Source organism: Chlamydotis macqueenii, chromosome 2 (genome assembly GCF_036417535.1).
Source record: "Chlamydotis macqueenii isolate bChlMac1 chromosome 2, bChlMac1.mat, whole genome shotgun sequence".
NCBI classification, from domain to species: domain Eukaryota; kingdom Metazoa; phylum Chordata; class Aves; order Otidiformes; family Otididae; genus Chlamydotis; species Chlamydotis macqueenii.
Window position 1 is genome coordinate 23631821 of NC_141557.1, and position 15042 is coordinate 23646862.

Below are 15042 nucleotides of genomic sequence, written 5' to 3' on the forward strand. Positions count from 1 at the left end.
CACAGTATTTTAATTCCTTATGCTACAAGAAAGAAAAATTATTTCAATGCAAGGAAAAAATGAAAATGCTTTAATTTAGATTCTGTATTCTCAACCTCCCTAGAGATTTGGCTTCACTTGTGCAAATAAGGTACAAGGTATAAATATCAGATAGACAAAAATGTTAACATTACCATTGAATCCTGCCTTGTAGATAATACCAGAGAAATTTTCATCAGAATGTTGTCTTTTTTTCTTAATATATTATCCAAGCAACTTCAGAAAACTCAGTCTTGTATTTAACATAAGTCAGAAATCAGCAGAAGAATCTGAGCCTTTGAAAAAGAAAATAATTTTCTCGCCACAAGTACACTGGAAAATATATGTAAAGTAAAGCTTATAGTGATTTTAATCTCTGTGTTAGTGATTATCTCTGTGTTAGAACAAAATTGTTTGGTAACTGCTTATTAGTTTCAATCAGAATTTAGTACTGCATTAATCAGCAAAGAGAAAACATTAATAAGTTGTAATGTTGTTTTTTATTTAACCACTTTGCAATGGCTTTATACAGAGAATATAGATACCATAGAGACAAAAGGTAATAGACAATACAGTTATGTACTTCAATATTTTTTTAAATTACTTTTTCAATATTTTTCTGATTATTAAAATCACTTGGGTGTATGCTAACTACCAGAACTAGGCTGAACAAATCTGAGCCCAGCTTTTTGGGGATGCATCTAAAAAGCTGCTGCAAAATCAGTAGAACGGCTTGATTCTGTGGGAATGTCTGTATAGTGTTCTGAGAGCTCTGCTCCAGTTGTGAGCTGGTGGAAAGCTCTGTGGTGGCTTTTCTGGACTACTGAGGCCAAGCTAATGTATTTTGTTGCTCGAGAAGAGCAATGTACTGGTAACCATGGCTTCTAATCACCTCAGAAACAAAGCTTTTTTGCCTCTAGTATGACACCCTCTGGCCTTGGTCCTATCTGCAGTTATAATAGACATAATTGTCCTTCTGTTAGCTCTCTGGAAGCTGTGAATGATGAGACTTTCTTTTCTGAATTTTTAATATGTATTTGCTCGTACATGCAGTTTTCATGTGCTTACTTGTAAATGCACTGAAGTTGAATGTAAGTATATTTGTACACACAACTGAAGGCACAAAATTATATGTACTGATGACTCTGATGTATAAACTTAGACGTACACAAATGCATTTTAAAGAACACAACTCTAACAGTACCGAGAATATGGTTTTCTTTTGTGGAAGATTGTAGTAGTGAATACATGTGTTTGGGACTTTCCCATACAAATTCAGACTTGTACTGAATGAGACATGGGTTTAACTAATTGTACCCTTAGGACTGTAGTCAGTTAGTATTGTACAATGTTCAAATGGTTGATCTCTTCTTTGATAAAATTATGTTTATTCTTCCATAGGATAAACACAGGATACATTAAACTCTGAGTTCTGAAGAAAAAAAAAGCAAAACTAAAATTAAATCATAAGTCTTAATTTCACTGCAATTTAATTTAATTCATGTATGTTTTTTGAATGCCTATTAGGAAAGTGGATTTACAAAGCTGTTAGTAGTACTTGCAACGTTTACTGAAGGTAAGAGATTTCATACTGCATAATTACACTATTTTTACTCTTAATTATGATTTTTTTGTAACTTATCTACAATTTCCTTCATAGTTAAAATTCCCAATCCCTTGGTAAAAGGTCTCAAACTTACCTGCTCTTATGAGGACTTTGAGCTGAAGAAGTTACTGTTTAATGTAATAGGAGTCTTATCTAAAGATCCATGTGCTATACAGGTAAGTTGCAACAGAACAGAAGATAGAGTAAGCAAATAAAAAAAAAGTCAAAAGAATCACAGGAATATTATTTAGCTTTCCATCTAGCATAGTCCAATAGACTGAAATTAGCTGTTCTCGGAATCAAGAATTCATATACAGCTTCAGACCAAGCCCTGCTGTTTGAAAGCAGCATACAATTTCTATTTTAGAAAAGTTACAAACCTAGACCATGCTGGGAAAATTACCTGACAAGTGACTGCCAAGCATTATTGAAATACATGTAAAGAACATAATAAAGTTTAAAAAACCACAATCTGTGGGAATGCTACAGAATATACACAGAGTTTGTCTGTACTTGTAGCGTTCATGACACACTTTCTCAATAAAAAATAAGTTTCGTAGTGTAGGACAGATAAAGTTGACTCACTGCTTTGGATTTTTCTTATTTGCATGTGAAACCTGTAAGCTGTCTGTTTCTCTTTGTCTTGACTCTGCAGCTTCTCAGTGAAAATGATGTGATGCCAGCTTTGCTTTATTATGTAAAACCAAATCAAAAACCTGGATTTTGTGACTGGTCTGCTGCCCACTATGAAGAATTACAGCTACATGCAATTGCTATTTTAGCTTCAGTGGCTCCCTTGTTATTGGATAAATACTTGTCCTATCAAGCAAATACTCTTCTCCTTGTGTTTCTAGAATGGTGTATAGGCCAAGGTCAGTAGATGCTCATGGCTTTCGTACAGAATAATCTCAATACACAACTCAGCTGCACTTATTTTTTGAGAGAAATTTAAAATGTAAAACTCATGAAGTCAGGCTGATTCTTTTCAATAGGTCACTTAGGAAACTAGTCTTTCTTAAAAAATGACCATAATATTTTTTTACCTGCTGAAGGGTAAGCTGATGCCCCATTCCCTGTGTACCACTATATTGATATTCTTTCAGTTGTGTGGGCAGCCACACAGCTCTACTGCCTTTGTTTTAAGCTAGTCAGATACATTTATTGTGGCAACAAGTCCAACCAGTAATTCCTGCCATAAGTGAGGACACGTTAACTCAAACTCAGAGCTGGACACAGTAAGACAGCTTCCAGACTGAAGCTGGCTTGTGGCCATCAGCTAAGAGTATGGGCTAAGAAAAAGATAACTAACTGCACCAATTTCATGGACTGTTTTTCTGGGGATGGATAGTTTTCATCATAAAATAGGTATGTTTTCCTAGGAATAATTTTTCGTTTATGTCTAATTAATATTACATGTCAAGTCAGAGAAGATATTTTGAATTTTGGAGACTGCTTGTTAAGCTAGTAAGGTTAAAAAAATGCTTGTAATAATTTGAAATGTCCACCAAAATCATACCTTTCTTATGAATATAAAAAGTATAGCCCTACCCAGAAGGGCTTATTACTAGATAGTTTGAAACAAGAAGCCTTTCTAACATTAAGGGATTTTGTTTGTTTGTTTTTAGCTTACACTGAAAACCCTTTTTTTTTTTCCTAAGCACATTATTATTCTGAACATAGTCTGCAAAAAAAAAAAAAAATTCATTCTAATTGCTTTACAGATCCTTTCTTTGGTGAAGGTAACAGTTTCCATGGAACAGGTGGTCGTGGCAACAAACTTGCACAAATGCGCTATAGCCTGAGAGTGCTGAGATCTGTTGTGTCCCTTTATGATGATGCTGTGAACCTTAATTTGTGTGACCAGGGAGCAGTTAGCCAGCTACTGGGTAAAGCACAATTTGTATTGCTGTACTTAAATTAATACACTTCTGTTGACACTGAACGTTTGTGCTTTTTTATGTGCTGTGGTTTTAGTGTGTCACTGCTTTGTTGAAAAACTAAAAAAACCACCTCAAACAATTAATCCAAGATGTAATTGATTTGATTTTGAATTTTGTTACACTTTAACACACAGAACTGAAGGAATTAAGCAAAACAGACAGCTGTAAAAGCTGGTGTATATAGGTGTATAATTTCAGAGTGAAAGCTGCCCCTTCTCTCCTTCTTGTATTATACTGTACTTGTTACATCTTATTTTCATTGTGGTAGCCCCTAGGAACTCCAGCCATGAGTCTTGTTCTACTTAAGTCTATTATGCTGTCACATTCCACAACTGCTCTTTCTTTAGAGCAGAAGAAAATTAATAACACTGTACTTTTATATGAATAACATGAAGAATAAAAGCAGAATAAAACTATTTAACCATTGGTCCTGCAATTTAAAGTATTTTCTTGTTCAGTAACACATATCTACTGTTACATTTGGTTTTAATTTCTGTTAGACACTGTTTTAAGATATTTTCTGATATGATTTAGTAGGACTTGGGAGTGTTAGGTTTACAGTTGGACTTTATGATCCTAAAGTCCAACTTAAATGATTCTATGAGTAACAAAAATTTTCCAGAACTCTGAAAGAATCATACTGGAAGGAATAAACAGGTAAGATCCTTTGGAATTCAAAGAGTATGTTCTAACAGAGAGCCTAGAAAGATTTTGTATGAAAATTCTGTTGAAACTTACAGATTTTAGTGGAAGCAAAATGAACACTATAACTTACACATGAGAATCAATCTTACTTTGAGAGAGTTCTGTGTCTGAATGTGCTTTTTCACATAGTGGTTCCAAGGCTGATTTTCTCAGCAGTGGTGGTATTTTATATCTCTCTCACACTCTCACTGTCAGTACAAATATTTATGAGGCTGTACAATACGAGTTCTTTGCCTTTTTCAAAGAATTGCTTAATTCAGATCAGTCCCCTGAATTCATTGCACTGGCACAATACAACGGCCAGCACAGAGACAGGAACAAGGGCCTGGAACAAGGAAAAAGTCAGTGCAAGCCACTGTCACTCACTGTCACCAAGAATAATGTCCATGAAGCTACAGCATCAGAGTGCTGTGTTATAAAGCACAGGAGATTATAAAGTTGAATAGCATAAGTATATTCCTTTAAAAATCTCTTGTTGTAGATTAGATTTTTTTTTTTAAATCAGCAGCTGTAATAGAATTCTGACTTGTGTAGAGGACTTTCACATGTATAATATATATTCATTTATAGACATCCTAAGGTACGCAGCAAACAAGTCTAAAGAGAAAGAAGATGCCATTCTACTGGAAATCCAAGCTGATGTATTATTTCTTTTGTCTGCTCTCTGTGAAAATGATTTCCACAGAAAGGTATGTATCTCTCTACCTCATACTGTGCAGAAAACGTCAAAACATCGTATATTTTCATTTAAATGATACTGCTTTTTTTTTACATTTAAAAGCAGATGTCAATTGTAGTTCATCGCAAAAAAGTCAGGGCTGATAACTGATTTCTGTGACAGTGACAGTTAAAATGCAAAATCACTGACAAATCCACTAGCAAGTGTCTCACCTATTTAATTGCTAATTTACATGATTTTTAAATGAATATGTGAAAGTATGTTAACAAATGGGATTAGCAGGTTGGAAAAACTGAAAATCTCTTTTTCTTATGTATATCATAAGGAGTATATCCTGTTCTAACAAGTGGGACAAATTTATTACAATATAAATATTTAAATTTTTCAGTTTCCTTTGTAGTTTCTTATATATAGCTATTTAATAAATATTATTTAAGAAACATGTTGCTTTAATTAATGTTTCAACAGGAACTCTTCAGCTATGAAGGAGTGGATATACTTATCCCATTCATTCAGATGGATCCAAAGAAGTTATTTAGTGGATTAGGCCATAATCATCTCCTTTTCAGTGCACTCGACTGCTTGTGGTTAGTAAAGAAGTATTTTAGTGGCAGTAACTTAAAACTGGCAGGTCTTGTATTTTCAGTCTGCAATACTATGGCCTTTCTCTGCACATATAGGCCTTTTTTCTATTTAAAATGTGTAAAAAATGCTTCATACAATTTGACTAATTAAAAATGATACAAAATAAACATAATATTTTGCATGTATTCTCTTCTAAATAGGGGCTCAATATGACAACCTAAATCCCTACACAGCAGTCTAACTCCCCACACAGAGTGACCTCCTGACATTTCAGTGCAAGTTACCTGAAACTTTTAAGAGAGGTGTATGGTTAGAGTCAATAAATAACTTCAGAGAAGTAAACAGAAGGCAAGAATAGACCAATATTAGCTAAAAATTGTGTAAGCATAAGAAGTGCTTGTAAACTGGCTATGTATTGGGCTAGAATTTTTTAAAAGATTCCCATCAGAGAACACCAATACATAGGAGGATAAACAAAAGTTAATTTGTTTTAAGGCAGAGGTTGATAAATATACAGAAATCCAAATTATATGTTTGTCTAGGAGAAAACACTGGGTTCAGGGATGCAGGATGATCTCTTCAGTTTCTGTGCTAATGACCATAAGTGAGGAAATGAGAGAAGGAAGCAATGGCACTATGAATGCTGGTTTTATGATAATTTTAAGCTGGGAGAAGCAAACACTGCTGCCAAAATAAACAGTCTTGCTTCTCTCAACCCCTTGATTCTGCTGGCAGAAATATTCACGCAGTCCTGCAATAAATCAGTCCCTTTTACTGAGTTGTTTTAGTTCAGATCCCTATTCTAATCCAATTCATTGTGAACCTGCCAAATTTCTCGGGCTGCTACAAGGAAGGTGTGCCACCTGCAAGAGAAGAAGGAACAGTCAAGTAGGGTATATTTAGTTATACAGTGTAAATGAAAAGAGATGTGAAACATGATTTTTCTACTCCTTGAAGGCATGAAGTGTATTGCATGCCAAATATATTTATTCAATTAAGTAAAATAAATGAGATGTTTATAGAATACTCTAAAGCATAAAAATGTTTCTACACAGTGAAATTATTTCTGTTTAAGGTCCTGTGTCATTGGATGTTACATTGCAGAGGATTATTTTCTTGAAGAACAGGGCATTTTTCTCCTTCTGGATTTGTTGGCAGTAGGTATTTTTATTATCCTTGTTACAGAATGAAAGAGTAGTAAAACAATAGGAAAACAGCATTTTTTTTTTCCACAGTATCTCCTAAGACTGTTATAATCCTTACAAAAAGACCAGTATATGTGATTCCCTGAGATAGGAAGGTAATCAAACACCAGAGTACCTGCTCAGAAATGACTGGACAGATTTTCCAGGCATCTTTTTTTTTTTAATAAGTATTTGATAGAGGGAGCTTTACATTTACCAAAAATATACTCTTTTCTTAAAAGAAAACTCAAACTATGCTCTTACTTTGGATGACATCTCTGTTTAGAAAAGCACTTCAGTTCTTAGTTCATACTGAAGTTTGTAAGAGTAGAGTTAGTATACATTTCAAGCCTTTAAAAGTGTTGATGTTTAAAGTGACTTTGTACATATATTTCATATGTATAGTTACTTCTTTAGGTCTTGGACATAGAGCTGGCACAGGCATTTCACCTCTCACAAAATAAGATGCACCTTCCTTGTTTCATTCCCTCATTCTCGCTGGTCATCCAGCCAGCCTCTGATGCCCTTGCAGTGCCAGGCCGCAGACCCTTCCCTACCCTCAGCTGCTGCTAAAAGTTCTGGCCTCAAAATCGAATGAGTCCTTTGCGGTACTGTTCAACCACTGCCTTTGGAGTCTGTTTTTTTGCAAAAATAATCTCGGTAGCAGTACCTTCCTCAGCATGTGAGCCTGGAGGCATGTATACAAAACCTATTATGTAATTCCACACACAGGTACGTGCATCTTACATGATCCTACACTCATTGCCTGCATATTCCCTGATTTATAGAACTTTGCATGGCCAGATTCTAGAAACTTGTTTACACACCAAGTTTATACACCAGATTTATGCAGCTAGTTGTGATGAAAAGCTTACAGTTACTTGATCACATATTACATGATTTTTCTGGGTTTTTTAAGGTAGACATTACTGTCTTTTGAACAGTTTAAAACATTTTTTTTTCTTTTACCAAGTTAAAGCAAAAGAACCTGTGCAATATAATTCTTGGAATCTTGGTTGAATTTTGTGACAACCCTAAAACCATTATGTACATCAGTACCTGGCGAGGGGAGAAAGATCAAACAGCAGCTAACCTTTTAATACAGTTATGGAGACAGGAGGAGTTGGAGCTAGGAGTCAAAAGTGATCAATATGGAAGGATTGTTGGTAAGTTTTATGATGCATGTAAAACCATGAACAGTTAGACTAAATAAACAAAGACAGCATTTGCTTTCCGGTCTGAATTCTGGTAAAAGTAAATTACAATATTTAGAGCTTTATGCTATAATTCTTACCAAACCCAAAATACCTTGTATCTGTTTTGTTAGTCTGACCAATAGATGGCATTTTCTGTATCAGCTGGGAATGAACCAGGTAATGAACAGAACCATGAGTAGTATCCTGAACAGCTTTTCTAATGCTAGACAGTGTATCTATTAAATTTCTTCCACAAACAGCATTGTGTTTTGTTTTATCTTGTAAGAAGTAGGAAGAGTGCTATGGTCTCGCAAATCTTTACTGATGTTAATTAATATTTTCTGTCCCAAATTACATTTGCTTTCCTGGACAAACTATCAAAATTATTTACATAGTGCCCACAAAGTATAATGGAACAGTATTCTTTTGGAGGAGGCATCACAGTAAATGATATGTCTGGAGCTGCCTGCTAAAGGTCCTCATACTTCATTATAAAGATAGCATTTCCTCTAAGTTTAATAGCTTTGGGAACATATTACCTCTTCATTCTTCTGCTCTTGTTTTGTGTTTTGGAATTATTAGACATGAAGAGGCCTATTGCTAGCAGCTTCCAGAAACAGCAAGAGGTCATCCCCATGCCTACCTACTGTCCCAGCTTTGCCATCATGGAAATTTCAGAAAACATACGGGCAAAAATTTATGCATTATTGTGCAAGCTAGGTAAGACAAGTGAATTGCCTTGTCGGTATCATATTTGCCATTAAACTGAACTTGTTCACTGGCAATCAATATAGTCACTATTAAAAAAATGGTCGAATAAAATTTTGAGATTCATGAATGACACTGTTATTAATAGATGCTTGTTCATCCTGTTCTTTAAAGTCCCTGTTGATGGGGATTTCAAGACTTTCCCAGTGCTTTGCTGCCCCTACCATTAGGAAGAGTTTTCCTAGAATTAAACCTAAAATTTGCTTGAAATTTTCTGTAATTTTTCTTCCCTATTTTCTTTTTATTTTCCCCTTTGTTTTTCTCTTTCACATATTCTAACACTTTTGCATTTGATTTTATTTCCCTAGATTAAGAAATACTACTTTCTGCCGATATTACTGACAGATCTAATTTTCTAGCATACCCTCTAATTATTCGCTTTTTTTTTTCCATTGAGTCTTTCAGTTGGTTCACATTCTTCTTGGTCTGTAGTGTCCCAACACTGAATACAGTAATCCAGCAGAAGCCTCACAGACAAACAGAGCTACATTCCTCTACTCATCTTGTAAATAAACACTGACATTACATAACAATTGCTATATTCATAGTGGCATGATACTGTTTGCTCATTTGACTTAGGATCTTGCACAGTCACCTACTGTCCTGGATTTGTACAGGTGACTATCCCTACATTTAGAATTTTTTATTTGTCCTTTCTGAATTAAATTCTGTGGTTTTAGATAATTTTTTAGGTTGGCAAGATTAATTTGCATTCTAATATTTTCCTTCAAAATGCTGCAGTCCCTACTAATTACAGGTTGTTTGCACACTGAATATTAATACTCACTACACTGTTGTCTAAAAACCTAAACTGAAGTCAAGATGTATGACAAACTCTTCCATAAGATTTCTTATCTGGCTGTAGACAAAAGCTAGATCTTAGTTTTTACTAATTCATGTTGGATATTAATGTTTTCACTGTTACTATTCAGCTGCATAAACATTATTTGTTTAATTATTTGTTTCAGTCTTTTTTTCAGGAGCTGAACTGAACCAATATTCTCTGGCTAGTCCTTTTCCCCTTTTAAAAATAGGCATTATATTTGGTTTTTTCACATCCGTCCTCCACAGGTTCAAAGATGATCAGTAATTGTTCTGAGATTGCTTCACCAGATCCTTGGGTAATCTAGAGAACCAACTGGTTTGAAAACATCCTTAGTTTCTCTAATAAACTATAGCTAGTTCTTCCTCTGTTTTAATCCAGGTTCTTACTAATTTTTATTAGTGTTAATTATGTTAAATGTTGGATTACAGCTAAATTCTTCATTAAAGCAAAAAGGCATGAGATTTTGTTCCAGATTTCTCCTGTACTCACACATACTTCTTATGTTAGTTATACACATTGTAATGTCTCCTGTGAAGTACTGAAATTACATGAAAGTGGGTAATTTAAAAATTGAAATATTATTGTAGTCTTTTCTCAGCATCTTTCTGTTACTGTAGTCATGCTCTATGACAGCCTGTAACATGGTGATCTAGAAAACCAGTGTTAATTGGTCTTTATTTATGGTATTTCTTAACTTCAAAACATGATGTAATTATACTGTAGTAGATAGATTCTACATCCCCAGTTAGCACAGAGATGGTATGATGTCGTCTAGAATGAGATTTGATAGACAATATAGAGATTGGGTTTTTTAAAAAAATCAAGTATAATTGATATCCAGCGTGCAAAAAAAAATGAGGCATAGTCTCAGCAACCATACTTCTCTACCTTATCCTTTCACACATATTGTGAACATGTTTTTTTAGAAGATGGAGTCATGATGCCCAAGGCATTATGCTCAAGGCTCAAGTCTATGAGATGGAGGAGACCCTCATTACACAGCTTTGAAACAAAGTACTGGAGACCCTGTAATATGATGTCCTGTTGGCTCCTTCACTGCTAAAGCAAACTCTGTGCTGCATTGCTTCTCTAGAAACTGTGACCTGTGGACTCAACTGTTTGTCTGCTTTAACAGAAGCGTAGCAAATTCAGTACTATCCTGGCTTTCCTAGTGATTGGAAGGTCACTGGAGACACTCATAAGTAAAGAGTATACAGTGAATTCATTAAGGAGAAAATAGGGTTTTTATCACCAAAAGCCTGCTCAGGATTAGAAGAGTGACTGACTGGTGCATGTGTGATGAAGATTTTTGCATGTGATTATATGAAAAATAAGATTATGTCTTTTTTTAGATGTTATATTTTCAGATCGATTAATCATGCTGTTAATACTGACATGAGTAATGTTCTTTTAGGTTTTGAAAATTTACCTGGTTTATCTGCTCAGGATTGTGTCACACTTGCTATCATACAGCATTACATTGACTTTAAAGTGAGTATTGTGGAAGAAAATACTACTACTGTATCTGTGTTTGCAAAAATAGCAAGTACATCTCAGGATACAACAAACAAATAACCCTTCAAAAGCTGTCCCCTATGTCACAAGTCACCTATATTTTCCCAGAGAGTGTAAGCCAGTGTTTACCATCAAAGGAAACAATCCTACCTCCATCATTGCAGCACTCCCCAGGCTCTTCCTTTGTACTGCTACAGATGTTTGTGACTGCATAGAAAATAGCACTAGAAAAATGCTAGTTAAAAGTAACTCAGAAAAAAAATAGTTTTAACTGCTTGCCATCTCAAGAAACAGGAATGTGCCAGGATAGGAGTAAGAAATCAGAGAAAGGGCTGGAGAGTAGGACTGCCTCTTTGTGCAGTAAGGTCAGTTTTCGGCAGGGGCGGGGGGTGGCGGGGTGGGGTCGCTATTAAAAATGACGTTAAATACACATTCTGATAAAGGTTTTTCTGTGCTTTTCTGTGCTTTTCTGTGCTTTTCTGTGCTTTCCCATTTTCTGTGCTTCCCCGTGAGAAGTATCCATCCATACTGCCAAAAATTAAGAATGATGTGCCTACAGAAAACAAGAACAGGATAACAAGCTTTGTGGGAGCCATCCTTCTCAAAAGATGCTTCAGTTTATGCCAGTTTTCTGCTTAGGAACAAAGTCTGTGAGAGCTTGAAGTGTTCAGCAACGAGCAAGACTCGATCTTAGTTGATAATTCCAGATTCTGTTTATGTCTCATATTGCAGTTTGCTCTGATAATGTGTGCAATTTGAGATTTTAAGAAGCAGTCAGTGGGACACAACACATCACTCTTGCAATTTGGTATCTTGTAGCTATCTGTATTTCTTCTGGGTTTCTGTAGTTACCAGCGTTCCTGTTAGTCCTCTGTAGAATCAAGCTATGGCTTGAAAAGGCTATGGGGGGATTATCATGTATGAATTTGGCACAGCATTACTGAAGTCTAACCTTGCATTAAAATTCTGGGAAGTGAAGCAACAATAAGAAAAGAGATTGTTGCTTTATTATATTTTTAATAATTGGAACTGAAAAAAAAAAGAGTTAAATATAAAATAGTGTGATGTGTGTTTCACACACAGGTTGGAGAAGTTTGGAGTGAACTGTGTGCAGAAGTAAAAGAAGAATTCAGGCCTGTTGCGTCAGATGAGGAAGCCTTGAGGTTTATTTCAGAGGCATCAGAAAATACTGGAAGAATGGTTGCTGCTCTGCAGACTGAAGTGCTTGAAAGTCAACACCACCAAGAAATCCAAGAAGAGGAAAAAACATACGCAAAAGTAAGACAAGGAGTATTTAAACTAGTAAAGCCCATGTAAGCTTTTTTTGTCAGCTTACTTATATGAAGTTTTTCTTATTATGTAATGTTGAGAATCCTATATGTATACACTGCTTGAAGATATTTTAATCTGTTTCAGCAGTAAAATTTTAACTTTAAATTAAATTAGGTTAACTTCAGTTCTCCCAATTTGTATTTTTTTTGTCAATATTTCGAGAGTAACATGAAATAATGAAGCAGTATCATCTGTAATGCATCAGCAATGGTGTAATGAGAAATTATTAGTATGTTTCTATAGAGTTGCACCTGTGTTCATCCGTAGCAGATAACAATTTAAAGTGCCTATTACAACTACATCTGCTTCTTAAAATGAAACATAAGCCTTTGTTATAAACCCCCTTGGCTGAGTATTCACAGCACCTCATTACTTCAGAAAGTAGGGCTTTGTGCTTCCCAGCATGCTTGGAGTGAGCAGGTATAGACATCTTCCAAGTCTGGCTATAAGGCAAGTATTCGGCATTTTTGCTCATCTACTGTCTCATCCTCTTCTGCTTTCTGAGAAGTGAGATCAATTGGTCCAAATATCTAAAATCTCATGCTATTGTTTTTGAGGGATTGTCATGCATTATGATGCCTGACAATCTGGTGACTTTTGTCACCAGAACCGATTCCATCTCTGTTATTCAGCATTTGAGAGTGAGAATATACAGAAAGTATTCCTGAAAGAGCTAAAGCTCTTCCAGCATCTTTGTTGGAACAACATCTATGTTGGAAGAGGAGAAAATTAGTTTGCACAGAGAAGGTAAGCCTTTTTTTTTTTAAGGCAGTGCATAAGTGAAACTTTTAAAGGACAAGTACGTTAGTACAACATTATCATCCAGTCTAAGGTGAGAAGGATGAGCTAAGGTAGCCAAAGGAGTATAGGTGAACATACTATTCAACAGCACAAGCAAAGAATTCATAAAAGCTTGTAAGGATTGTGTTGCAAATCTCATTTATATTACAGATTCAAGCTATACCTAAGCAGAGACAAGTGGTAAATAAATCCTGGAAAAATTTCTTGACTCGGACATCAAACTATGAGGCATTGAAGGTAAGAAATCTGAATGACGGAGCACTGAAGTCTGATTGTTCTTACTTTATTTTTTCTAATACTTTGTCCTCTATTTTTAGTACAGCAAACATCTTTCAAGATGGGAAATATTTTATGATGAGAGGAGTTTCTTTTAGCAATGTTTGTGCTTTTCCAAAAGAACATTAAAAATATTAGAGTCCTGGATAGGCGATCAGACTAAGTTGGAGAATGAATGAAATCAGCCTTAAAAGAAACACTTAGGCAGCTGAATTTAATTTTTCTTCATTTCCCAAAGGAGATGCAAAAGAGAACAATTTTCTTCATGTGCAAGCACCTCCCTGGCCTGTGGTAAAGATCTATGCTAGAATTAGAAATGACAAAGGGCCAGAAAAAGGATTTGGAGAACTACAGGCTGGTTAGTTTTAGTCAAGTCCCTGGTAATCTGTTTAGGCACGTGAGGGACAAGAAGGTGATTAGTAATGGCTGTTATAGATTTACCAAGGACAAATCATGCCTTGCCAACATGTTTGCCTTTTGTGATAAAATTATTTGCTGTGGAGAAGGAGGAAGATGGACGTTCTTTCCCTTGACTTTGGCAAGGTTTTCAGCACAGTCTTGCGTAGCCTCCTTCTAGCCAAAATGGGGAGATACAGACTGGATTACACACAGGTGGGCTACAAGTTGGATGAAAAACTGGCTGGACTTATGTGCTCAAAGGACAGTGACCAGTGATTAAAGTTTAACTAGCAGTTAGTTTTGACTGATATTCCTCAGAGTTAATTATAGGGTTGATATAGTTTAACATTTTAATTAATGACCTGGATATTGGATCAGTATGCATCCTCATCACATTCATGGGTGACACTAAGCTGGAGGAATCAATCCTCCATATGCTGGGAGGTAGGTTTGCTATTCAGAAGAACCTTGACAAGTTGGAGGGATGGGCTGACCAAAAGTTCATGAAGTTCAGGAAAAGAAAATGTGAAGTCATGCATTTGGCATGTATTAAGGTTGTCATGCATCAGTACAGCCTGTGGACTCACTGGCTATGTAGAGGTGTTCTGTGACAAGCTGAACATGAGGCAACAGTGTGCTCTTGTGGTGACGAGGGCTAACAGCATATATGGCTACATTAGAAAGAATACAGCTCACGGCTCATAGCAAGTGATTATTTCCTTCTAACCCTTACGAAGCCATGTCCCTTTATTCTGTTTTCTGGTTTTTTTATTCTGTCCCCAGTACAAGAGAGAATAACAAACCAAAGGGAGGATACTTACAATTAAAGGCCAACAGAGTTATCACCTGATTGATTTTGTCATTTTGTCTATACATTTTCTAACAACTGCAAATGACACAATTCATTCTGATTAAAATACCTTTGCCTTTTTTTTCTAACTATCTTTAGAAAGCAAAAAGGCTTCAGGAAAAATCAATAGAGGCTTCCAGATCTAAATTAAAGACTCAAAACGGAGCAGTCCATTCTACTGATATTAAAGGCCTTGGTACAACAGTAAGTAATCCTCAATGACACTCTTTTATTTTCATTAATAAGTGGTTTGGGGTTTATTCTGGCTGTATATGTGCTGCTGCTTACTCTTTCTTTAATAATTTTTATGTTCACAAGCTCCAAGTATGTAAGACAGAATCTGTATCTCCTGCAAAGCACCA

At 35.5% G+C, this 15042-nt stretch overlaps 1 protein-coding gene across 1 annotated transcript in view; it reads left to right on the top strand.

Moving 5' to 3' along the window:
• Positions 1 to 15042, top strand: part of CFAP69 (cilia and flagella associated protein 69) — a 30207-nt gene that overhangs the window by 12267 nt on the left and 2898 nt on the right. Inside the window, exons 11-23 of the mRNA XM_086740283.1 lie at positions 1546 to 1594; positions 1679 to 1800; positions 2280 to 2496; positions 3346 to 3510; positions 4840 to 4958; positions 5417 to 5535; positions 6609 to 6690; positions 7691 to 7883; positions 8496 to 8633; positions 10922 to 10998; positions 12106 to 12300; positions 13306 to 13392; positions 14780 to 14884. Of these exons, the coding sequence (XP_086596409.1) occupies positions 1546 to 1594; positions 1679 to 1800; positions 2280 to 2496; positions 3346 to 3510; positions 4840 to 4958; positions 5417 to 5535; positions 6609 to 6690; positions 7691 to 7883; positions 8496 to 8633; positions 10922 to 10998; positions 12106 to 12300; positions 13306 to 13392; positions 14780 to 14884 (1668 nt within the window). The remainder of the gene's footprint in view (positions 1 to 1545; positions 1595 to 1678; positions 1801 to 2279; positions 2497 to 3345; positions 3511 to 4839; positions 4959 to 5416; positions 5536 to 6608; positions 6691 to 7690; positions 7884 to 8495; positions 8634 to 10921; positions 10999 to 12105; positions 12301 to 13305; positions 13393 to 14779; positions 14885 to 15042) is intronic.